The sequence below is a fragment of the Ambystoma mexicanum genome, chromosome 8 (genome assembly GCF_040938575.1).
Source record: "Ambystoma mexicanum isolate Mex_15411 chromosome 8, UKY_AmexF1_1, whole genome shotgun sequence".
NCBI classification, from domain to species: domain Eukaryota; kingdom Metazoa; phylum Chordata; class Amphibia; order Caudata; family Ambystomatidae; genus Ambystoma; species Ambystoma mexicanum.
Window position 1 is genome coordinate 1,100,225,962 of NC_090929.1, and position 24,076 is coordinate 1,100,250,037.

Below are 24,076 nucleotides of genomic sequence, written 5' to 3' on the forward strand. Positions count from 1 at the left end.
TATTCAGCTAATTGTTATTTACACCTTATATTTAAATACCAACTACCTTCATTTAGTGGCCACCCATGTCTGTGCGCGATTGTGTTTGCATGAAAAAGACTTTCTCACTGCTATAGTGCTTAGAAACAGTCAGCAGAAGTCTTTGCTTATTGTAAAGCGCTTGTAAAGCGCTGTAAAGGTGCAGGAAGATGATGGCGCCTCCCCAACACCTTCAACCAGATCCCAGGATAAAAAAACCTGGATAAAAATCGTAATTTGAACTCTGAATGGTACACAATACGTAATGTCAGTTCTAATAATGGAGAGGCAACCACTCTAGGTATGGCGTATCCAATGGATGCATTGATTTTGAGCGACTCAAGGTCTTCAAAAGAACGAAAAGGTAACCTTGGCACATCAACCATAAATAAGGGCCTGGCGCTGCTTGCCTCTACACCTGGGATGGATCTCGACATGGGGAGCAGAATAAAACCTGTTAAGGGTATAGCATTAGCCCCCGACAGGGGAGGAATATAGCTAGGGAGGGGGGGCAGGTTATTTGAGTTGTGAACCTTCCCGAAGGGCAGGCAGGGGCAAAAGAATGTTCATTAATCGATCTTACGCGTTGGGTAGGCTGAGTAAATGGAGTAGTACTCCACAGAGGACACCAATTTCTTGAGTAATCTGTGAGCACTCACCTTAGTAGCTTGCGGATCAATAACCAAGCAAGACTCTGCAGCAACTGGGCTAGGTTCACAAGCTGTTGGAGGCTGGACATCACAAGAGTCAAATGTATCCTTAATCCTCTTAACTTCTCCCAGCAACTCCCTTGACTATTTGTCAATGCTCTGCACAATTGACTCCCTTAGTTCGACAGGGGTTTCCTCAACTTTAGAAAAAGACATGTTACATCCAGTGTTAACAGTATAGCCCAATTCATTGGGGCAAGTCTGAGATCCCATGTCTTGAAGCTGTTTGCCACCTCCAGATTGAACCTTCTCCCGGGGTCCCCTCCCGAATGGCTGAACCCCATTGGATCAGCCCCTTTTCATGGTGGCCACGGTTTTCCAGCCAGGAGTGGCGACAAGCAATCTGACGACTGGGTCCTTCTAGAAAGGGTCTCGAAACGATTACTCAATAGAAATGGTGGGGCAACTTGGGAGGTATAAATATCAACATGGGTTAGACCATACCAGGTTGCAACAGAGGAGGCTGGTGAGGGGAGGGGAGCGCCAGATGAGTCAGACTGCAGAGCGGGTACCATGTTGATAATTTGATCATCAGCAACCTCGCCCTGAACCTTGCTCTGCAAATACATTTCAATAACACCAGTAACACTAGTAACACCTTTTCTGATGTATTAGCAGCAGAAAGCGAAAAAGTTCCATCTTCAAATTAACCAGATTTAAGGACAGTTTCAAATAGGCCCAAGTTGTCTTCCTTCGAGATATGGATTCCAGTGACTTTACATAAGTTCTTACAGTTTCACTGTCACAAAAGGAGATAAAGTCTGCTACTACGCCAATATGGACCACACAGTTAGATTTGATATATGACGTGGCATTAATAACACGCCTATACACAAGTGTTTCAAGACAAGACAAGGGGGGGGAGCGGGACAGAGGGAGGACGAAATGACGATTTTACTAGGCGTTGTGACATTCAGATTGCGCAAGTTCAGGGCAAGGGGAATTGGAATAGTCCCAGAGGGTGGGGGGAGCTTTGGAGAAGAGAAAGGAACAGCAGAGTGTGCAGCCAATGGGTGGCAAGTGCGGGTGCTCAGAAGTAGTGCGGGTGCTCAGAAGAGGTGCAGCCAACGGGTGGCTAATAAGTGCGAGAGGGGGTTGTAGGGTTACAGATATGAACCACAAGTGTAGGGGGTGCCAAGAGGCAGTACGGGTTGCAACTGGATAGGCAGGGGCCTGGGCCGAATTCAGAGTGTGGCCAGGTGACCAGTGCATGGATCAGACAGGAGATCATCAGGGGAGAGGAAGAGAACGCAGAAGCAAAGCAGGTGGTCTTGAGATGCTTCTGGAACCGGAGATGGTTCTGTTCAAGTTTCAGAGAGGCAGGGAGGCAGTACCAGAAGGAGGCCCCAGCCCGAAGAAAGATCTGCCCACAACTCTCTGCTAGGAGAAGCGACTGACCCTCAAAGAGTTGGAGGTGTAGGAGCGGAGGGCCCGAGTAGGAAGATATTTAGGTAAAGAGGTTGGAGGTAGTGCATCCCAGGCACCAAAAAGCCTTGTGGACAATGCAGAGGGGGTCTTGAACTTGATCCTTGTTGCCACTGGGAGCCAATGAAGAGATTTTCAGCGCTGGAGAGATACGATCCCTGGGCTTGAGCCCAAGGACAAGTTTTGCAGTCCTGTTCTGGATGAGTTGTAAAGGATGGAGAGTAGAGTCAGGTAGTTTTAGAAAGAGGTTGTTGCAGTATCTCAGCCTAGAGAGGATCAGACCTCCGGAGACCCTGAGATTCTGGAGGCAAAGTGAGGAAAAGAAGAATACCTCTGATGAGGTGCAGCTGGTAGTTTGACTTCTTAGCAACGTCAGAGATGTGAGGAGAGAAGGATAGTGTGCCATCAAAGAGGACCCTGCGGTTCTTCGCCTCATAGGTAGGAGAGGGAAGAGGGGCCTAGCGTGGGCAGCCAGAGAGGGAGAGGAAAGGAGAGAGCTGGTGATCCGATGAGGAGGCTTTCTGTCTTACTGGCATTAAGGCAGAGATCATTGGCAGAACACCACTCCTGAATTGCAGTCAGACAATCTGGGATGAGAGAGGGATAAGAGACGGCTGAAGGGAGCTTGAAAGAGCTGAGTATCATCTGCATAACACTGAAAGTTGGAGCATAGAGCAGCTAATCACCTACTCTTTATAGTCGGTGGTTTGATGGAAGTCAACCGATTGCTGGTGGTTAGTTGCTTATGGCCTTTATGCTCACTCTCCAACAGATAACATTTTTCCCCTGGCTCAGATCCATCGATATCCAAGAGCAGTTCTTTATTTCAGAAATCAATGAGTACACATCGTTAATGGGTCTGAACAATCTTGAAATTTTACATTGACTAGCACCAGGGAGGCGCTCCCTTTGCTTTCCTTTTCAGCATTGTAGAGAATGAGATGGACTGCTGCCACCTCAAAACAGAAGAACTTCCTAGGACAAAGTTGACGTCAAAACAGTTCAAATAGGGGCCCACAAAGCCAGTGCTGCACCGATGTGCCGACACTCAGATGACTAGAACCCCAGAAATAAGTTAGTAAGAACACTTGAAGGGGTGGTCATCGGACCATAGGACAATCGTGGAACAGGCTCTCGATCAGATGACCGACCAAATAGCTATGACGGTGGCTATAATGATAAACAGGCAGGACCTCACCTGCTGCATTCTTGGGTTCCATGAGATTCAGGCCTAACAAGCTAAATTGCACTGTTTAAAGGCACAAAAGCAAACACGGTCGCAATCAGGGGTGTGAAGGACTAGAGAAGAAAAGCAACAAAAGAAAGCACTAACAGAACCCAAACTGTTGGGCACCATGTATTAAACAAGCCTAGGCATGGCCACGACTGGCGGTTATAGACTGTAAATCGCCCCAGCCTCTCTGTACGGACTGCCTCCGACCAAGCCTTACAAACCGCCTCCGACAGCCTGCAGTTGGCTACAGGGTGCGGTATGCACTCACTGCAGACCCCATGGGTGGGTAAGGGCAGGAGAGCCAGCGGGGAGGTCAGTTCAGTCAGACATAACAGAGCAGGGCAGTCAAAGCAGACCTGGGTCCCTAAGATCTCTACAGACAGAACTTACTCCTCTTGCTCTCCACTCCACTTTTCCAAAACCTGTCCACGGAAGGCACAGAGGCACAACTTTGACCAAATGTCAGCAAGCAGGACGTCAAGTTTCACTCTGGAAGGAGGAGGAGGAAAATAACCCAACAATGTATGAAGCCTATGTCAGGCTGCACAACAGCTACCCTTAGGCCGCTTCCGACACAGACACTGATGATTTCAATACAGTATGTGGTTGCTAACCCACATTAACATCGCCCAAACTTCTAGCTCCCTCATGCTCTTCCTATTCATTCCTATCTGCAAGAACACGCTGCTCATGCAAGCCACCCATGTTAACTTGCATGAGAAGAGACACTACAGGAATCCTTACCAATCTGAATGCACCTTATATGAAGGGTAAACCGGTCTCACCCCACAAACACCGCCCGCACCAGACTTCCCAACAAACTCTGCAACATTTCCTGTTCCATTACCCTGCATGCAGGATGGCACCACAGCTCTGGGGCTCCATGCTCTTCATTCTCCACCTTCAACTGTTGCCAGGTCCAGGGGAGGGTCATACTCATGTGCAATAACCAAGCATCCTTAAAAAGCTGTGGATTCAAGAATAAAGATTTCAGTTTAATTAAAGTTGGGTAATAGCAAATATTCAAAGTTGCTGCACAAACAAAAGTGAAATTGCTCCAAAATATTTTAAAGCCCTTGTTCCAAAACAAGGACAGTTACTTACCTGCATAACAATGGTACCTCTATAAAGTGGCATGACTCAAGTGTTGGGAACACAAGGCCCTGGCCAACAGCCCGAGACTACGTGTGTCAGAAGGAATGTCCTGAGGCTTATTTACAAGCCCCTAGTTCACTGTGTGATCCAAATTAGTGGTATTTTGTAGAGGTGTTAGCCGGCATGGGCACCGATGCAAACAACCTCATGGCTCTAGACACCGCTAGCTCAAGTGAAAAATGTGCTTCTTTTGAGAGGGCCAATAGAGTAAGGTGACCATATTTCTAAAATCAACTGGAAAAAAAGGTCACCAATATGGGACTACAATTTCATTGTGGTTGCCCACACACAAGTAGGCCTACAGTTTAGTAGCAGCAATCAACGCATAAGAGGGACCAAAACCTCTGCAGCAACAAAACTAGGCCAACAGGACTGCGTCCACCAATATAAATAACTGAATGGGGACAGATCAAATTATACCAGTCAATATGCTGGATTTATGTTCAGTTATCTGACAACAGTGCTTATGCAGCAACATGTTTTGTGTTCTTATACTGAATTTTTGGCAAATCGCTTGTATACTGAAGTATACTAAAGAATAGTTATTTTCAGCCAGTCAATACTTATATGTTAAATTAAAACCAACCTTCCCAAAATATTGATTTCCTGTACATACCTTATAAAACCTTGACAATGATTCCCTTAAATCGGGTGGCCACAGATGAGCACAGGAGCCAGGAACTACCATTCTTGGGCCTATTTGGACATTTTGGAAAGAACCTAATTGGTAAAGATCACATTATTGGTGTTCCTTAACAATTTGTAACTAGATACTCCTTCACAAGAAAAACCTATAATATAGCTAATTGGCACATTACAAATCTTTGTTTTGGCTCCTGACGAGAAGACAACTGAAATCCAAACAAAGACGCCACACACTATAACCACATTCTCGAGTCCTACAGACCTCAGACCCGCATTTAAGGGTCCGCCAAATCACGGGCTCAGTGGATTTAACCCCAGCTCCGAGCTGGGGCGAATCTGCTGCGATTTTACCGATTTTCAGTGCTATTACCACCAGCGGTATTAACGCTGGCGGTAATAGCACCGAACATTCCCCATTGGGCCCAATGGAGAATGGGAAATTCCTGAATGGGCCCAGTGGGGAATGCAGACTTACCGTTCTGCCAAACCTGTGATCCGGTGCTAATAGCCCCGGTGGTAATACCAGTGGGATTAGCACCCAACTCGTGATGAGGCCCCCAGTATGCAAGCTTGGTTTGTTGAGTGCTATCACTAAATGCATTATGCACGCTTGGTTTGGTAAACATTTCCTTCTCCTCTTCCCCACCACAAAAGTCATTGTAACCAAGCTTTTGTGAATATCCAGCATATATACAAGTTTCAACAGCAAGCCGGTTTGGCTGTCGAAATACATGACTGCTAAATAGCTAACGTTAATCCTCCACAAAAAAGCAGAAGGACCATGAGCCTCACATTGTGCGAAAGGAAATGTAATAATATGCCAGACAAAGTGGGAAAAAAAGTTTCATTTTAAAAAAATGACAGTATTTTGTAAATAGCCAGCTATAAAAATGCTGCATTAGTGGCAATCTGCCGCCCTGGGCCTGTTCGGCCTTCTTGTAAACACATCACTGATCTGACCCAGTGTCTTCAGGGTCTCGTAGTCTTTTTTGGCCTTTTCCAGTGTCATCTACTGGTTTGACAAACAACACAACTTCCTAGACAGATTTATCCAGTAGGGTTGCCTGAGTCTCGGACTTAAATCCTGAGGCAATTAGCCATGCATGATGCTTTTTGACAGTTGCTCCTGCCACTTATCACTCTGCTGTTTCTGCCATGTCAAGGGCATTTCCTTTTTTTTTGTTCATTTTAATAATCTTATTTGCAATCGAATATTAGGTCAAATGCCTGTGGCATACAGGGAAGACATACAAGGGAAACAAATACTGACGAAAAAGAGGACAGGAGGGAAATGAAGGTGAGGTGGGTGGGAGGGGAGTATTAATCACAATTTTTAGATGTAGTATCAAAAATATATATAATAAAGTATTAACTTGAACAAATGTACAGGCAATGATAATCAGGTGTAATATATTAGAATATAAGATATCCATGACAAATATTCACGAACCATGTGTGGATGCGTTGAAGCTATCTAAATAGCAGGTGAAAAAGAGCCATTTTGCATTACATTTTGAAATGTTACCACTGCTTGCGACTAAGCAGGACTCAAGTCTGTGTACATGTCAAATATTGTTCCACCATCCATTAATAGAAAGATTATGAAAAATGTTCCAGTTGGAAGTAATGAGCTTTACATAAATTATATAGTTTGTCCGAGGAATGCAAATTAGAATTATTGACCGCTATGCTACCTAGAACTATGTTTGTAAAGGATAATTGGATATCTATATTAAAGATACTTTTAAGGAATTTACAAACCTTTTGCCAAAACATATAAGCATAATAACAATAAAAAAACATGCGTTTATAGGCGGCATGAGCATTACCACAAGACCAACATTTGTCTTCATTATTTCTCTTGGATTTGGATATTTTGACAGTACTAATAAAAGCATGATGTAAAAAGAACAGCTGATGTTGCGTGATGTTGGCTGATGTTGATGTGCTCCTGATCTTAGAGGGACCATGTTTGATCATTGAAAGAGCAACCAAGGTCATCTTCCCATTTCGCACGCAAGGGCCAATTCATATTTTTGGAGTATAAAACTTTATAAAACTTAGAAGCCTTAATGTCAGATACCATGGTTAGTAATAGGAGGCTTGCAGCATCAGGTGTGAGGACAATATTTGAGAAACGATGAAGAGCATCCGAACAGGCATTAACCAAATTGTTATAAAAATTAAATTCTGATCCTGGGATGGAAAAGAGGTTTAATTGTTGGAATGGGGGAATGGAGGGACCATTGACAATTTGTTTAATTAATTTGATGCCCGACTTTAACCAGGATTTGCGATTTACAATTCTATTATTGATAGTGATGTTTTTGTTCTGCCATATTAAAAGGAGAAAGATTTTTAACCGGAGACGCTGTGTGTGGAAATAAATTGTCTAAGAGCGGATATAGTGGATTTTATATGGTCAGAGGAAAGATGACCAAAGGCATAAATGAGGTCTGCAATATCACAGGGATGAGCAAGGTTTTTTTCTATGACACACCAAGGGGGTATATCAAAGGGACTATTTGGAGTGAACCAGCAACAGGATTACGTAAGAACGCAGAGTGATATACTTTAAAGTCCGGGAATCTGACTCCATCCGTTTCATACGAGTTTTTTTGTTTGACTATAGAGATTCGTTTACTTTTACCGGGGTCCCATAAGAACTTTAGAAGAATAGTGCGGATGGATTTGAAGAATTATTGAGATAAAGGGACTGGTAGGAGTTGTAGATAGTATAAGACTATGGGGGAAAGCATCATTTTAATGGTTTGAAGTCGACCCCACCATGACAAGTAGAAGGGAGACCATGATGAGGTTAGTTCATTGAGTCTAACAATATTTGCTTATTCAGTTTGATAGTTTCTCTTGTAGAGCTTGCATAGTGGATGCCTAAATAGTTGATTGACTCGTTGCACCATTTGAAGCCCAGAGAATCTATTTCATTTTTGATACAAAAGGAATTTAATGGTAGGATTTCGGATTTTTCTTTGTTGAGATTATAACATGATACTTGGGAAAATTGAAGCAGTCTATCAAGCAGTTGAGGCCAGTGGATTTTAGGATTTTTGGTTAGGATAAGGATGTCATCCGCATAAGCAGCGATTTTAAAGTTGGTATTCCCACTGGGGATGCCTGGTATGAGTTTTTCAGATGTAATAAGTTCAAGTAAAGGTTCAAACGAAAGAATATAGAGAATAGGGGATGGGGCAACCTTGTCTAGTACCTCTGTTTAAGGGAAAGAAGGGAGATGATTGACCGTTGATTAATATGGATGATTTGGGACATGAATATAGAAGCTTGACTAGGGAAATAAAATGTTCACCACAGCCATGCCACCTGAGAGATTGGAACATGAAGTCCCAATTGACCCTATCAAATGCCTTTTCCGCATCTAGTGCAATTGCAGCATATCCTGATTTATATTTTTTGTATTTAATTATTATATGAAAGGCATTAAATAATAATCTGGCATTGCTTGAGATATTCCGTCCTTTCACGTATCCTACTTGATCTGGTTTGATCATATTCAGGAAAGAAGATTCAATCCTGTTAGCAAGGATTTTTGTAAAAATGTTACTTTCGACGTTAAACAGAGATATAGGTCTATAGTTGCATGGTAATGCTGGGTCTTTTTCTGGTTTTGGGAACAAGATGAGTATGGCTTCAGAAAAAAGTTCCTGAAGAGAGGTTTTGTGAGATAAAATAGAAGAAGAATTGTTTAAGATTTGGGGTTACGGATTGGGCCATAGAATGAAAGAATTCTGTAGACAGGCCGTCGGGTCCAGGGGATTTTCCACTGCCCAGACCTTTGATAGCATGAGTAATTTCTGGAAGTGAGATGTCACCTTTCAAGTGAGAAGTCAATTTGGGGATAAGAAGGTCTATTGATATTATGGAGAAAGGAGTTGATATTTTCCTGGGGAACTGTAGTTTCGGGAGTATAAAGGTCAGTGTAGAACTGTTTAAAGCAATATAATATATCGTTGCGTTGAATTAGTGTTGTGCCAGACTTGTCTTTGATTTGTGATATAAAGGTTCTTTCCTTCTTGATTTTGAGGTAAGATGCCAAAGGTTTTCCAGCCTTGTTTGACGTTTGGTAGATTTTAGTTTTGTATTTGAGTAGAGTGCCCGCTGCTGAGTCTGTAAGCTCTTTGTTTATTTGGAATCGTAATGACATTAGTCTCAGTGTAGTATTTTTTTTCCGCTGTGGAGAGTTGGGTATAAAGTTCATCAAGGTGTAGTCTGCGCAATTTCTTTTTTTTCCCCCAGAGTATGCTATGATATGTCCTCGAAGTGCAGCTTTGAATGCCTCCCAATTATTTACGATAGAAGTGTCACTATCAAAACTGTCCGAAAAAAATTGCCTTAGGAAAGATTGTGTAGAATGTATAAACTGCGGGTCTTGTAAGAGGAAGTTGTTAAATTTCCATCTGGGTGATGATTTCTTTATGTCTTCAAAATTGAAGGATGTAGAAACCAGGGCATGATCTGAGATGATGTTGGAAATCTTAGAATCTATAATTGTGCCTGTAAGGGAGTTGGACGCGAAAATGTGATCTGGGCGGGAGAATGCATTATGTGGAGGTGAGTGAAAGGTCAACTCCAACTGTGTAGGGTGTGAGAGCCTCCATGTATCTATTAGACCTGATTCTGCTAGAAATTTCCTGAAAGCTTTATGCGATTTAGAAGTAGAGGTTTTAAAAAAACATTTAGATTTTCGATCAAGAAACTGGTCAAGCACTTGGTTCACATCACCACAAACAATAATAGGATTATTGAAGTTATTTTTAAGGATCATATGTGCTAATGAAGACCAAAAATCAGGATCTGGCAAAGTAGGGCCATAAACATTAAGAATGGATAAATTGGCATCGCCAACTAAGAGTTTGACCCAGACCCATCGCCCATTGGTACCAGCACCTTTGTCTATGATTTTAAATGGTAATTTCTTGCTAAGAAGAATTGCTACTCCATTTTTCTTTCCTATAGCTGGGCTTGAAATGACGTCTTTAATCCAGAAAGGATTTTAGCTTCATTGCTTCTTCATTCGATAGGCGAGTTTCTTGTATGCAGGCAATTGATGGTTTATATCTGTTGAGATGAGAGATGATCTTATTTCGTTTGATTGGATTATTGCAGCCTTTGATATTCCAGGTTATACACTTAAAAATTATTGAGATACTTTAGAAAGATCATGGTATGGTTACATATCTGTAAAGTACAAAGCACCCAGTTACTACTTAAGATGATAGTTAATACCATAATGACGACATTCTGATACATTTCAAACATTTAATCATAGGAGCGATACAAAAAGGGGAGACGCAAGGATAAGGGGCTAGGGTGGGTAGGTCGAATCAGATCTAGTGAATTTTGAGAAAGGAAGTGAGATCAGAATCTCAGGGATAAAAAGGAGAGTAGACAAAACAGCATATGTGATGTAGAAGTGAGAAGATCAGACCAGGGAGCGGGATAGAGGAAAAAGGGAGAATGAAAAGGCTTTGGGAAAGCCTATGGGGTTGGTGACAGCAACAGAGTTGTGCAGTAGAAGAAGCAAAAAAAAAGAAAAAAATGACCGACTATGCAGGAGAGGAGCTGCAATGAAGCGCCCGTCTCACCAGAATTTCGTAATATACTTAATGACGTCATTTGATAAGGCTAAAGGAGGACAAGAAAAAAACAAATTACAAAAGCATGGCCTCAAGATCCAGATGATGTAGAGGGATTCATTGGAGATGATATGTCCATTCCTTCAGATTTGATAGAACGAATATAAGTTTTTAAGTTGACAGGGTCATCAAAGATAGCTGTGCGACCATCATGGGTTATTTTAAAGGAGCATGGATGATATAAACCGTATCTTATGTTGAGCTGTCTTAATGCAGGACGGAAGGATAAGAATTATTTTCTTCGAATGGCTGTGCTTTTCGGAACGTCTTGAGAAATATATATTTCATTTCTGTGCCAGATGAGAGATTTTATTTCTTTAGATGCTGTAATGATCATCTGTAGTTGGGTATATTCTAATAGATAGAATATGAGAGTTCTAGGAGAGGAACGAGAAGTTGCATTTCTCATCGGGCCAATCCGATGTGCTCTCTGTATATTGAAAGGAGTTTCATTAGTTAAGTGCAGAATGGTTGGAAGCAGTTTTTGAATGAATGATATGGGGTCCGAGCCTTTACAGCCTTCTGGTAGTCAGGAAATGCGTAGACTGTTGCGACGGCTCTTTTGAAGGACTATGTTGAGTTAAAATGGTGTTTCTTAGTAAAATATGTAAAATCTTTAAAATACCAGCGTTTTTGTACTATAACAGTGGTATATTAGCTCCTCCTTTATGGCAAAATGATATTAAAGTTACTTTGATTTTTACCACAGCTGGTGAAAGCACAGTTTTTACTGTTCCTTCCTCACTCTTCCTTCTCTTTTCCCTCCTTTCTCCTCCCCCTCTTTTCCTTTTCTTACTGTTCCTCCTCTCTTCCTTCCTCACTTCCCCCTTTTCTCCTCCTTTCCCCTGTTTTCTCCCTTCACCTTCCTTCCTTTATTCTATGTTGTTGTGTATCTTTTTAAACAATACACTCATTTTGAGGCACTAAATGCATTTAATAAAATGAATCTTCTGGCAGAATACAGTAGAACTGTGAAATGTCTTTGTAATTAATTTCTGTGAAGGCAGTGGTTCAGGTCTTCAGTTGTGGTTAAATTATATTGCAGCAGTCTTATTTATTTTCAAATGTTAAGAAGAAAGCCTTTTAAAAGAGACGGAGAAGAAGCACTTATCTTGTCCAGCTTGAGAAAGCTGCCGTGTTATTCGGTCAACCAGAGGTGGCGCCGTAAATGAGGTGGTTTCCCAGGCCCCAGCAGCGCTCTGTAGTGGGCGGGGCGCTGACTTTTTCCTCACGTAACGTGGCAGCATTGAATCGATGCATCCGCTCGTTTCGGCTGGATGCAGCTCTGGAGGCTTCGGTTCACCAGAAAATGCAGCCATTAGCCGTGCGGGGTCCTTGAAGCAGTAGTATTGAAGATATGTCAATTATATTTTTAGGTGAGACAGAGCGCTCACATCAGGCGGCCATCTTCCGTGGCGCCGAAACCACGCCCCTCCTCAAGGGCATTTCTGATAACTGCCTTGGGTGTCTTTTTCCCCTCTGCTAAAAACTTTCAAACAATAGCTGGGAAATAGTTTGGAATATGTTTTTCGAGTTCCTCTGACATCCCACTGTGTCCTATTCTATCTTGACATAAAGACTCTGACATTGCCAATTCTTACACGACATGCTGCCGAGGTAGCTGTTCTACATCGGATAGCATATATGCGTCAACATTTCTTTTCAGTAGGGTACCCTGTGGCAGACAGACGAATTGGCCCTTTTTCTAGCAGTGGTGACCACTGAGTCTAGGGTCAGTTGCCCTTTAATGTACATGGGGTCAGGGTATGACATGCATTACTTACCGTAATAGCATTTCTGATGATTGTATCTGCTTAGATTCACATGCTGTGCATATGGTCTGACATCCAGTGGTAACCGCAGAGTATTGCATCTTGTCTTTCGGGAACCGAAAGGGGACGTCGGCATAGGCGTGTCTGTAACACTATCCCTATCGTGCCGTGTAGCGTACCCAAAATTCCTCTCGTGCCGATGTCCCTCCGATTGTATTTTTTCTGCCTTGAGGGAGCCCAAGGCTATTGTGAGTGAGTACATGAAGAGAGAAAGTAGTAAGACGTCTATGTTCCTTCCACCCGGAGCGGGGAGGTAGGGATGTGAATCTAAGCAGATACAATCATCAGAAATGGTATTACGGTAACTAATGCATGTCTTCTGATGCTTGTTAATCTGCTTAGAATCACATGCTGTGCATAGACTAGCGAGCAGTACCCGGAGTTGGAGGTCAGTTGTGAGAAGGAACAGTAGAGAAAAGATGTCTTAGTACTGCTTGTCTTGTCCCACCTGAGAATCAGACCTAGAATGAGTGTCTAGGCAATAGTGTTTTGTAAAGGTGTGTACAGAACACTCCAGGTTGCCGCTTTGCAAATGGAGTCTAGGGGAACATTTGCAATGAATGCTATGGAAGCCCCAGTGCCCCGAGTAGAGTATGCTCTAGGCTGGAAGGGCAGTTCTCTTTTAGCAAGAGAGAAACAGTGTGATGCATTTAACAATCCACCTTGAGATAGCTGATTTAGAGACAGGATCCCCTTCTCTACCAGCTGCCACTGAAACGAAAAATTGGTTTGTTTTCCTCAGTGGTTTAGTTCTTTCCAGGTAGAACATGACTGCCCTGCGCACATATAGTGTGTGTAGGCTTCTTTCGGCCATGCTAGTGGGATTCTGGAAAAACATAGGTAGTTCAATCGATAGGTTCACATGGAACTTCGAGATGAATTTAGGCGCAAATATGAGAGGAGTGCGCAGAACTACCTTATCCCTTTGGACTGTAACAAAGGGGTCTAGAACGGAAAGTGCCTGTAGTTCGCTAACCCTTCTAATAGAAGTGATAGCCACTAGGAAGGCCGTCTTATAAGTCCATGCGCCTGGTTAAAACCACATTTAGATAACATCCCGGAGCTGGATGAGAAATGGGAGGATAAATCCTCTTAACCCCTTCCATAAAGGCCTTAATCACTGGTATCTTCTACCACGACACCTTTTGTTGTGATGTGGTGTAGGCTGAAAGAGCAGCCAGATGAAACCTTAGGGAATTGAAGACCAACCCAGTGTCCAACAGATGGGTTAGGTACAGCACAATGTGTGTGGGTTAGGTACAGCACAATGTGTGTGGGTGAGCAATCGATGGGATGGACGCCCTTGGAATTACACCAGATGACAAAACGCTTCCATTTTCTGGCATAGCAATAACGTGGGTTAGGTTTTCTAGCTTCCCCGAGTATGTCCATGCACCTCTGAGGGAGCTGTAGGTGTCCAAACTATGACCTCTGGAGCAAAGCTGCTAAGTTCAGAGTTTGTGGGCATGGGTATAGGTGCACAACATACGGCCCGCGGGCCAGTTGCGGCCCGCCATGACCTTTTGACCGGCCCGCGAGGCACAAAGACTTTCCTAATGGAGGGCGGCTCGGGGCCGCCCTCCATTAGGAAAGTCTTTGTTGTCTTCCGGGCCGGTGAAAACACTGGCCCTCATTGGCTCAGCACACACACGCATCACGTCGCTCCTACGAGCCACGTAATGCGTGTGTGCTGCACCAATGGAGGGCCAGCATTACGGCTGAATATATTTGAGTGTATGTTGAGATGCGGGGGTGAGGGGGTGTGTCGGATGTGTATGAATGTTTGTGTTTGAATGTATTTTGTGTACATGTTGAGGTGAGGGGGTGTGTCGGATGTGTATGAATGTTTGTGTTTGAATGTATTTTGTGTATATGTTGAGGTGAGGGGGTGTGTCGGATGTGTATGAATGTTTGTGTTTGAATGTATTTTGAGTGTATGTTGAGATGCGGGGGTCGGGGGGTGTGTCGGATGTGTATGAATGTTTGTGTTTGAATGTATTTTGAGTATGTTGAGATGCGGGGGTGGGGGGGTGTGTGTCAGGTTTCCTTCTTTTATTCAAGTTTCCTTTTTATTATTATCCTTTTCAGATTAGCTTTGTGTGGGTGGGAAGTTTTCCATTATAGTTGGTTAGGCCTTAACTTGTTGATTCAGAATCCTGGTTCTGACCCAAGGCAAGATGGAGCCTCACAGTGACAGCTCTGATCGGCTAGAAGACAATGCTGAACAACAATGAACATTCTAAACTGTCACTCTGTGCCTTTCATCATCAAAACCCCATCTGAGAGGACGTGTTCAGTGGCTGCTCCTGCTTTAGTATTAGGCCTGGTGGATTTTATCCTTCAGATCTCAGCAGTTGAGTGGCTACTTTCTTGGGGGTTCAGGAGAAGTCTTCAGCTGGCAGGAATTCGTTTTGAAGATAGGAAAAGCAGGAAATCTTTATGAATTCGCTCAGGAGATAAGTGACTTTATTTCTACTGTAAATCTGTTCATCTTAATAACAGTCTCCTTGAAAATTCGTTAAAAGTAGTGTTTCTACTAAAACTATTGAACTATCGGAGTGCGCTTGTGTTTCCAGTGCGGTGTTCCTTAGCGCGAGATTTTGACTGTCGCGTGCGTATTCAAGTGAGCGCGTGCTTTCTAGCGTGTGTATTCCGAGCGCGAGTAGAGGTTGGTCTCGTGCCATTTTAAACGCGTGTGTTTTATTGCGCGGGTGATCCTTTGCGCGAAAAGCTATACGCTGCGTGAGAACTACAAAGCGCGTGTGAAATACTAAGCGCGTGTGAAATACAAGGCGCGTGTGAAATACAAAGCGCGTGTGATTTTTAGCGCGAGTGTACAAAGCGCGTGTGAAATACAAAGCGCGTGTGAAATACAAAGCGCGTGTGATTTTTAGCGCGGGTGTACAAAGCGCGTGTGAAATACTAAGCGCGTGTGATTTTTAGCGCGGGGGTATAAAGCGCGAGAATCTGTTCGTCGCGTGCCATGTGAGTGCGCGTGTGTTTTTTCCATCGCGAGTGATTTTGCGCGTGAGAATCACTTCGTTGCGTTTGAACTCAATAGCGCGGGTGTTCTTATTTCGCGTGTCTCGCAGGAGAACATTATTGCGCGTGTGAATTATTGCGCGTGTGGATTTTTTGCGCGTGTGGATTATTTTGATCGCGCGTCTTCATCCGTTTGCGCATGTTCTTCAACCAGGAAGATTTCTACGTGAAGTTCATCGGTAATTTTAATGGAAAATACTTGCGTGTGCAGTTAGCACGTGTTTCCTCTTTCTTCAAGGATTCAAAGACTCAAGATAATTATAAATAGTTTGAAAAGTTTTGAAAAAACATTTTAAAGACAATCTAATTGAACTACCAGTGCATGTTGGAAAAAAGACAAACAAAGAACTAAGACTTCCAGTTTTGCCTAATGTAAGAAGTTGCTGGGAATTTCAATTATCGCAAGTAAGAGAGATTTTCAGCTTCTTATCCGCTTCTCTAAGAAATTTCAAGAGAAGAACCAGGTAGGATTCTCAATTATTAGTTAAGGATTAATGACTTTCCATTCATAAGGTTAAGTAAGTGAATTAAGGAAGTGTATATGTTATTCTTTATCCTCTGCAGGTTCAGCACTGATTAGCCTTGACGCAGTCTGCCTGGTGTTGTTTTGTTGTCCCATTCCCCCTTTCCCTTTGGGGTGTAGTTTACAGATCTGTATTGAAAACTAGTTCTGGGAAATACATCTCAGGGGGATTGTCGGGGGTTCAGCAGCTTCCGCGGATACAGGACCTCTCAGCCTGACAGAATGAAAGGCCAATAATTTAGTCCGCCCGAGCTGTCATGAACCCCGACGAATCCATGGAGATGTTAGGATCTTTGATTAGGGAGTTACGGGAGGAGTTGAAAATTTCTCGGGAAGAAAATGCCTTACTTAGTCAAAAGGTAGATGACTTAAGTGTTAAAGTTACACAAATTCAACAGAGGGGAGAAAGGAGAGAGGATGAGGTTTCAGGGGGCGCAGGTTCTCCACCTGAGTTAGAAAGAGAAGATCAGTTACCACACATACAACGGGCGCCTACAGTGGCAGAAGGGGTAAGGAGTATAATTATGCCAGTTCCTTTGGCGCCCCCAGAACGTTATCATGGGGATTCCAAGAGATTTAGGGTGTTCTTAACACAATGTGAATTACATTTTATGAGTAGACCAGAATTATTTCCATTGGATGCTTCGAAGATAACATTTATGTTGTCATATCTTTCTGGGGAGGCATCTGCTTGGGCTGGGTTGTTGGTGAGTCAAAAGAGTGCGGTTTTAGAAAATTATACCAGTTTTTTAGAGATATTCCGAAAAATGTTTGATAGAAGACAGTTATCTCTGGAAGTAGATGGTGAACTTTTAGAATTAAAACAAGGTAATAGAGACTTGATTGCTTATATAACACAATTTAAGTCCCTTGTGTTAGAAAGCAAGTGGCCCGAGGTTAAACAGGCCTCGTTGTTTTATCGGGGCCTTAGAGATGAGTTAAAGGATGCTTTGTCTGGAGTAGTAGAACGCCCTCCTACTTGTGAAGGTCTGATTGATTTGGTTATTCAATTGGACTTCCGTTTGAGTGAAAGGAAGGCAGAGAGACGTCATGGTCAGAGTGATGTAAAGTCTATACTTAGAGTAGATAGACCTAAAATAGAGAGTAAACCCAAAGGGAATAATTCATCTCCAAGAATCAGAGGCCCGTTAACAGTGGAGGAAAAGACTAGGAGGAGAGATAATAATCTGTGTTTATACTGTGGAAGAGGTGGGCACTTTTTAGGAAACTGTCCTTACACTCCCAAGAAGACTTCTTCCTCAGCAGTCAAGGTACAACAGATCGCTAATACGGTGCAGACAGCGGTTCCTCATATAACCATAAATGTATCCTTATTTTTTGATTTGGAGTGTAAGGGAAATGGTCCTGTAATGATTGACTCAGGTGCGACTGGGAATTTCATGGATTGGGGTCTGGCCAAATCGTTGGGAATTCCAATTATTCTGAAGGAGGTTGTAGAGCAGGCTAGGGCTGTTGATGGTACATGTTTATTTTCTGGTCCTATTACTCATAGAACTGGTTCTTTAACTTTGGAGTTATCAGGAGGTCACAAAGAGATAATTTCGTTTGAGTTAATTGATGCCCCTTTGTTGAAGATTATCTTGGGCATGCCTTGGCTTACTCTCCATAATCCCCTAATTGATTGGAGTGCTAGGACAATTGACATGCAATCCGATTTTTGTAAAGAGAATTGCTTTTCAGGAAGTCTCTTAGAGGAAGAGGTAAAACAAAGTAATTCCGTGTCTAGTTTTCTGGCTGAGACTGGAATTGGAGGTCATGATGTGGGAGCTGTAGTGGGTCAACTTCCCCAGTGTTACAAAGATTTCTGGGACGTATTTGATGAGAAAGTGGCAGGAGAATTACCACCCCATAGATCCTTTGATTGTAAAATTGAACTAGAGCCAGGAACAATTTTGCCTAGTAGTAGGGTATATGCTCTTACTGAGAAAGAGAATGATTATTTAAAAGAATATTTGTCAGAAAATTTGGCCAAAGGATTTATTCGTCATTCTAAGTCACCTGCGGCCTCTCCTTTATTTTTTGTACCAAAACCGGATGGCTCGCTTAGAACTTGCATAGATTATCGAGCAGTTAACAAAGTCACTATTAAGAACCGGTATCCTCTTCCTCTCATCTCAGAAATGCTTAATCAAATACAAGGAGCAAATATTTTCTCAAAATTAGATCTGAGAGGAGCTTACCATCTTGTACGTGTGCAGGAAGGGGACGAATGGAAGACAGCGTTTAAGACCAGATTTGGGCTGTTTGAATATCAAGTTATGCCATTCGGTCTATGTAATGCTCCAGCGGCTTTCCAATTTTTCATTGATGAGGTTTTTAGAGAATACTTGGATATTTTTGTTGTCGTTTATATCGATGATATTTTGATTTTCTCTTCTGACCTAGATCAACATCAGAAACATGTGCGCTTGGTGTTACAAAAGTTGCGAGAAAATCATTTGTTTGCCAAATTGGAAAAAAGTCAATTCCATACCGATTCTGTGGAATTTTTATGTTTTATAATTTCACCTAAGGGTTTAGAAATGAATCCTAAAAAAGTGCAAGCCGTTCTTGAATGGCCCCCTCCTACTAAGGTTAAGGAAATACAAAGTTTCTTAGGATTTGCCAATTTTTATAGGAGATTTATAGAAGGTTTTTCTCGGCTGGTTGCTCCTATAACGAGGCTTTTGAAAAAAGGAGTGAAATTTGACTGGGACCTTGAAGCAGAAAAGGCTTTTCAAGAGTTAAAACAAAGATTTACTTCTAGTCCAATTCTAATTCATCCAGATCTTTCTAAACCTTTTTTTTTGGAGGCGGACGCTTCAAATTTAGCGTTGGGGGCGGTGCTTTCTCAAAGGAATGAAACTACTGGTCAAATACATCCAGTTGCATTCTTTTCTAGAAAGTTTTCTGCTGCTGAAGTGAACTACACAATTGCTGATCGGGAACTGTTAGCAATAAAGTCCGCTTTTGAAGAATGGAGACATTTTCTTAAAGGAGCAAGACATACAGTAACGGTCCTTACTGATCATCGAAATTTATTGTTTTTAAAATCTGCCGAACTTTGTCTCCACGCCAACTTCGTTGGTCTTTGTTCTTTGCAGATTATGATTTCATTGTGACTTTTAAACCCGGAAGTCAAAACAAAAAAGCTGATGCGTTATCTCGCCAATTTCCTGGAAGTGAAGACAAAGAGATTATAGAACCAGAACCTATAATTGCTCCAGAACGTTTTTTGTTAGCTGGAGCCATTAAAGAAATTGATTTTTTGAATGAAGTTCGTCAAAATATGTCCTTGCAGAAGATGGAGGAGTGGGTGAGACTGGATCCAGCTAGAAAGTTGAAAGACAATCTTCCTTTTTTTGATAACAAGCTTTATGTACCTACTGATGAGTTGAGAGAAAAGGTTTTGAGAAATTGTCATGAATCCATTTTAGCAGGACATCCTGGGTTCAGAAAAACTCTGGAACTGGTTCGAAGGAATTTTTGGTGGGAAAAAATTCGCCAAGACACCTTGAATTTTGTTAAAACTTGTGTAGTCTGTGCACAAGAGAAAAGTCAAGTTGGGAAGCCGCATGGTTTATTGGAGCCATTACCTGTTCCTCCTCGTCCTTGGCACACAATTTCTATGGATTTCATAATTGATCTCCCTCAAGATAAGGGTTGTACTACCATTCTTGTTGTGGTCGATCTTCTCACTAAAGAAGCACATTTTTTACCAATAGAGGGAGAGGTTACCGCGGAAAAACTGGCTCATAGTTTTTTGCAAGGTGTAGTTAGACTACATGGACTCCCAAGTCAAGTTATCTCTGACAGGGGATCTCAATTTATTTCAAAATTCTGGAGGGCCTTCTGTAAGAAACTTGGAGTGGAAGTTAGTTTGACTTCTGGGTATCATCCGGAAAGTAATGGACAAGTGGAGAGAGTAAATCAAGAATTGGAGAAGTTTTTAAGGTGTTATTTACAAGCTAGAGAGGAATGGGTGGATTTGGTGTGGTTGGCAGAATTCTCTTACAACAATTGTGGAAAAGATGCTACTTCTATGTCCCCTTTCTTGTTGGGTCGTGGGTTTCATCCTCGTTTTCTGAGTTTTGAGGTGTTGGAGGAAGATTCAGGGAATCCTAGAGTGGAAGATCGTTTGTTGATAATGAAAAATAACTTGGATAGAGCAAAAAAGGTTCTGGGAGATAATAAGTTGAAATATAAGAGATATGCCGATTTGAGAAGAAAAAATGGACCCGAATATAAGGTGGGAGACTTAGTTTGGCTTTCTACCCGATACCTGAAAATTAAGGGGAAGAATAAGTTCAGTCCAAGATTTGTGGGCCCGTTTGAGGTAGAGAAAATCATCAACCCTGTGGCAGTACGATTGAAATTACCCAAGCAGTTGAAGGTACATCCTACTTTTCATGTTAGTCTTTTAAAACCAGTTTGTTCAGGAACTAGATTCAGAACACCACCTTCCCCTGTGATTTTGGAGGATTCATCTGAGGAATTTGTGGTTAAACAAATTTTGGATTCTAGGAAAGTGAGGGGAAGGTTGCAGTATTTGATTGATTGGGAGGGATATGGACCGGAGGAACGATCTTGGGAAGATTCAGTTGATGTACATGCCCCTCGTTTAGTTGCTAAGTTTCATGCTAAAAACCCACACAAGATAGGCCCAGAGACTGGGCATTAGGAGGGGGGTACTGTCAGGTTTCCTTCTTTTATTCAAGTTTCCTTTTTATTATTATCCTTTTCAGATTAGCTTTGTGTGGGTGGGAAGTTTTCCATTATAGTTGGTTAGGCCTTAACTTGTTGATTCAGAATCCTGGTTCTGACCCAAGGCAAGATGGAGCCTCACAGTGACAGCTCTGATTGGCTAGAAGACAATGCTGAACAACAATGAACATTCTAAACTGTCACTCTGTGCCTTTCATCATCAAAACCCCATCTGAGAGGATGTGTTCAGTGGCTGCTCCTGCTTTAGTATTAGGCCTGGTGGATTTTATCCTTCAGATCTCAGCAGTTGAGCGGCTACTTTCTTGGGGGTTCAGGAGAAGTCTTCAGCTGGCAGGAATTCGTTTTGAAGATAGGAAAAGCAGGAAATCTTTATGAATTCGCTCAGGAGATAAGTGACTTTATTTCTACTGTAAATCTGTTCATCTTAATAACAGTCTCCTTGAAAATTCGTTAAAAGTAGTGTTTCTACTAAAACTATTGAACTATCGGAGTGCGCTTGTGTTTCCAGTGCGGTGTTCCTTAGCGCGAGATTTTGACTGTCGCGTGCGTATTCAAGTGAGCGCGTGCTTTCTAGCGTGTGTATTCCGAGCGCGAGTAGAGGTTGGTCTCGTGCCATTTTAAACGCGTGTGTGTTTTATTGCGCGGGTGATCCTTTGCGCGAAAAGCTATACGCTGCGTGAGAACTACAAAGCGCGTGTGAAATACTAAGCGCGTGTGAAATACTAAGCGCGTGTGAAATACTAAGCGCGTGTGAAATACTAAGCGCGTGTGAAATACTAAGCGCGTGTGAAATACAAGGCGCGTGTGAAATACAAGGCGCGTGTGAAATACAAAGCGCGTGTGATTTTTAGCGCGAGTGTACAAAGCGCGTGTGAAATACAAAGCGCGTGTGAAATACAAAGCGCGTGTGATTTTTAGCGCGGGTGTACAAAGCGCGTGTGAAATACTAAGCGCGTGTGATTTTTAGCGCGGGGGTATAAAGCGCGAGAATCTGTTCGTCGCGTGCCATGTGAGTGCGCGTGTGTTTTTTCCATCGCGAGTGATTTTGCGCGTGAGAATCACTTCGTTGCGTTTGAACTCAATAGCGCGGGTGTTCTTATTTCGCGTGTCTCGCAGGAGAACATTATTGCGCGTGTGAACTATTGCGCGTGTGAATTATTGCGCGTGTGGATTTTTTGCGCGTGTGGATTATTTTGATCGCGCGTCTTCATCCGTTTGCGCGTGTTCTTCAACCAGGAAGATTTCTACGTGAAGTTCATCGATAATTTTAATGGAAAATACTTGCGTGTGCAGTTAGCACGTGTTTCCTCTTTCTTCAAGGATTCAAAGACTCAAGATAATTATAAATAGTTTGAAAAGTTTTGAAAAGACAAGAAAGAACATTTTAAAGACAATCTAATTGAACTACCAGTGCATGTTGGAAAAAAGACAAACAAAGAACTAAGACTTCCAGTTTTGCCTAATGTAAGAAGTTGCTGGGAATTTCAATTATCGCAAGTAAGAGAGATTTTCAGCTTCTTATCCGCTTCTCTAAGAAATTTCAAGAGAAGAACCAGGTAGGATTCTCAATTATTAGTTAAGGATTAATGACTTTCCATTCATAAGGTTAAGTAAGTGAATTAAGGAAGTGTATATGTTATTCTTTATCCTCTGCAGGTTCAGCACTGATTAGCCTTGACGCAGTCTGCCTGGTGTTGTTTTGTTGTCCCATTCCCCCTTTCCCTTTGGGGTGTAGTTTACAGAGCTGTATTGAAAACTAGTTCTGGGAAATACATCTCAGGGGGATTGTCGGGGGTTCAGCAGCTTCCGCGGATACAGGACCTCTCAGCCTGACAGTGTGTCGGATGTGTATGAATGTTTGTGTTTGAATGTATTTTGAGTGTATGTTGAGATGCGGGGGTGGAGGGGTGTGTCGGATGTGTATGAATGTTTGTGTTTGAATGTGTTTTGTGTGTATGTTGAGATGCGGGGGTGGGGGGGTGTCGGATGTGTATGAATGTTTGTATTTGAATGTATTTTGTGTGTATGTTGAGATGTGGGGGGGTGTGAATGTTTGTATTTGAATGTATTTTGTGTGTATGTTGAGATGCGGGGGTCGGGGGGTGTCGGATGTGTATGGATGTTTTGATTTGAATGTTTTTTGTGTGCTGATTTGGGGGGGTGGGGGTTCGGGTCTGTATGGGTGCATGTGTGTGTGTGCTGAGTTGGGGGGGTGGGGGGTTCGGGTCTGTATGGGTGCATGTTTGTGTGTGTGCTGAGTTGGGGGGTGGGGGTTCGGGTCTGTATGGGTGCTTGTTTGAGAGTTTGCTGATTTGGGGGGGTGGGGGGTTCGGGTCTGTATGGGTGCATATGTGTGTGTTTGCTGAGTTGGGGGGTTGGGGGGTTCGGGTCTGTATGGGTGCATGCTTGAGTGTGTGTGTGCTGAGTTGGGGGTGGGGGTTTGGAGTTGGGGGGGTTGGGGGTTCGGGTCTGTATGGGTGCATGTTTGTGTGTGTGTGCTGAGTTGGGGGGTGGGGGTTCGGGTCTGTATGGGTGCATGTTTGTGTGTGTGCTGAGTTGGGGGGGTGGGGGGTTCGGGTCTGTATGGGTGCATGCTTGAGTGTGTGTGCCGAGTTGGGGGTGGGGGGTTGGGGTCTGTATGGGTGCATGTTTGTGTGTGTGCTGAGTTAGGGGTGGGGGGTTGGGGTCTGTATGGGTGCATGTTTGTGTGTGTGCTGAGTTGGGGGGTGGAGGTTCGGGTCTGTATGGGTGCTTGTTTGAGAGTTTGCTGAGTTGGGAGGGTGGGGGGTTCGGGTCTGTATGGGTGCATGCTTGAGTGTGTGTGTGTGTGTGCTGGGGTGGGGAGTTCGGGTCTGTATGGGTGCATGTTTGTGTGTGTGTTGATTTGGGGGGTGGGGGGTTCGGGTCTGTATGGGTGCATGCTTGAGTGTGTGTGTGTGCTGAGTTGGGGGTGGGGGGTTCAGGTCTGTATGGGTGCATGCTTGAGTGTGTTTGGGGCATAGTGTTTGGTTGGGGGTGAGGGGGCCATGGGGCATAGTGTTTGGTTGGGGGTTAGGGGGGTGAGGGGGCCATGGGGCATAGTGTTTGGTTGGGGG

General features: G+C 43.1%; 1 protein-coding gene across 4 annotated transcripts in view; it reads right to left on the bottom strand.

The window, feature by feature from the left end:
• Positions 1–24,076, bottom strand: part of FBXO42 (F-box protein 42) — a 1,015,376-nt gene that overhangs the window by 117,515 nt on the left and 873,785 nt on the right. For all 4 annotated transcript variants that reach the window (XM_069611109.1, XM_069611110.1, XM_069611111.1 and 1 more), the window contains exon 9: positions 4,235–4,354. In XM_069611109.1, the coding sequence (XP_069467210.1) occupies positions 4,235–4,354 (120 nt within the window). The remainder of the gene's footprint in view (positions 1–4,234; positions 4,355–24,076) is intronic.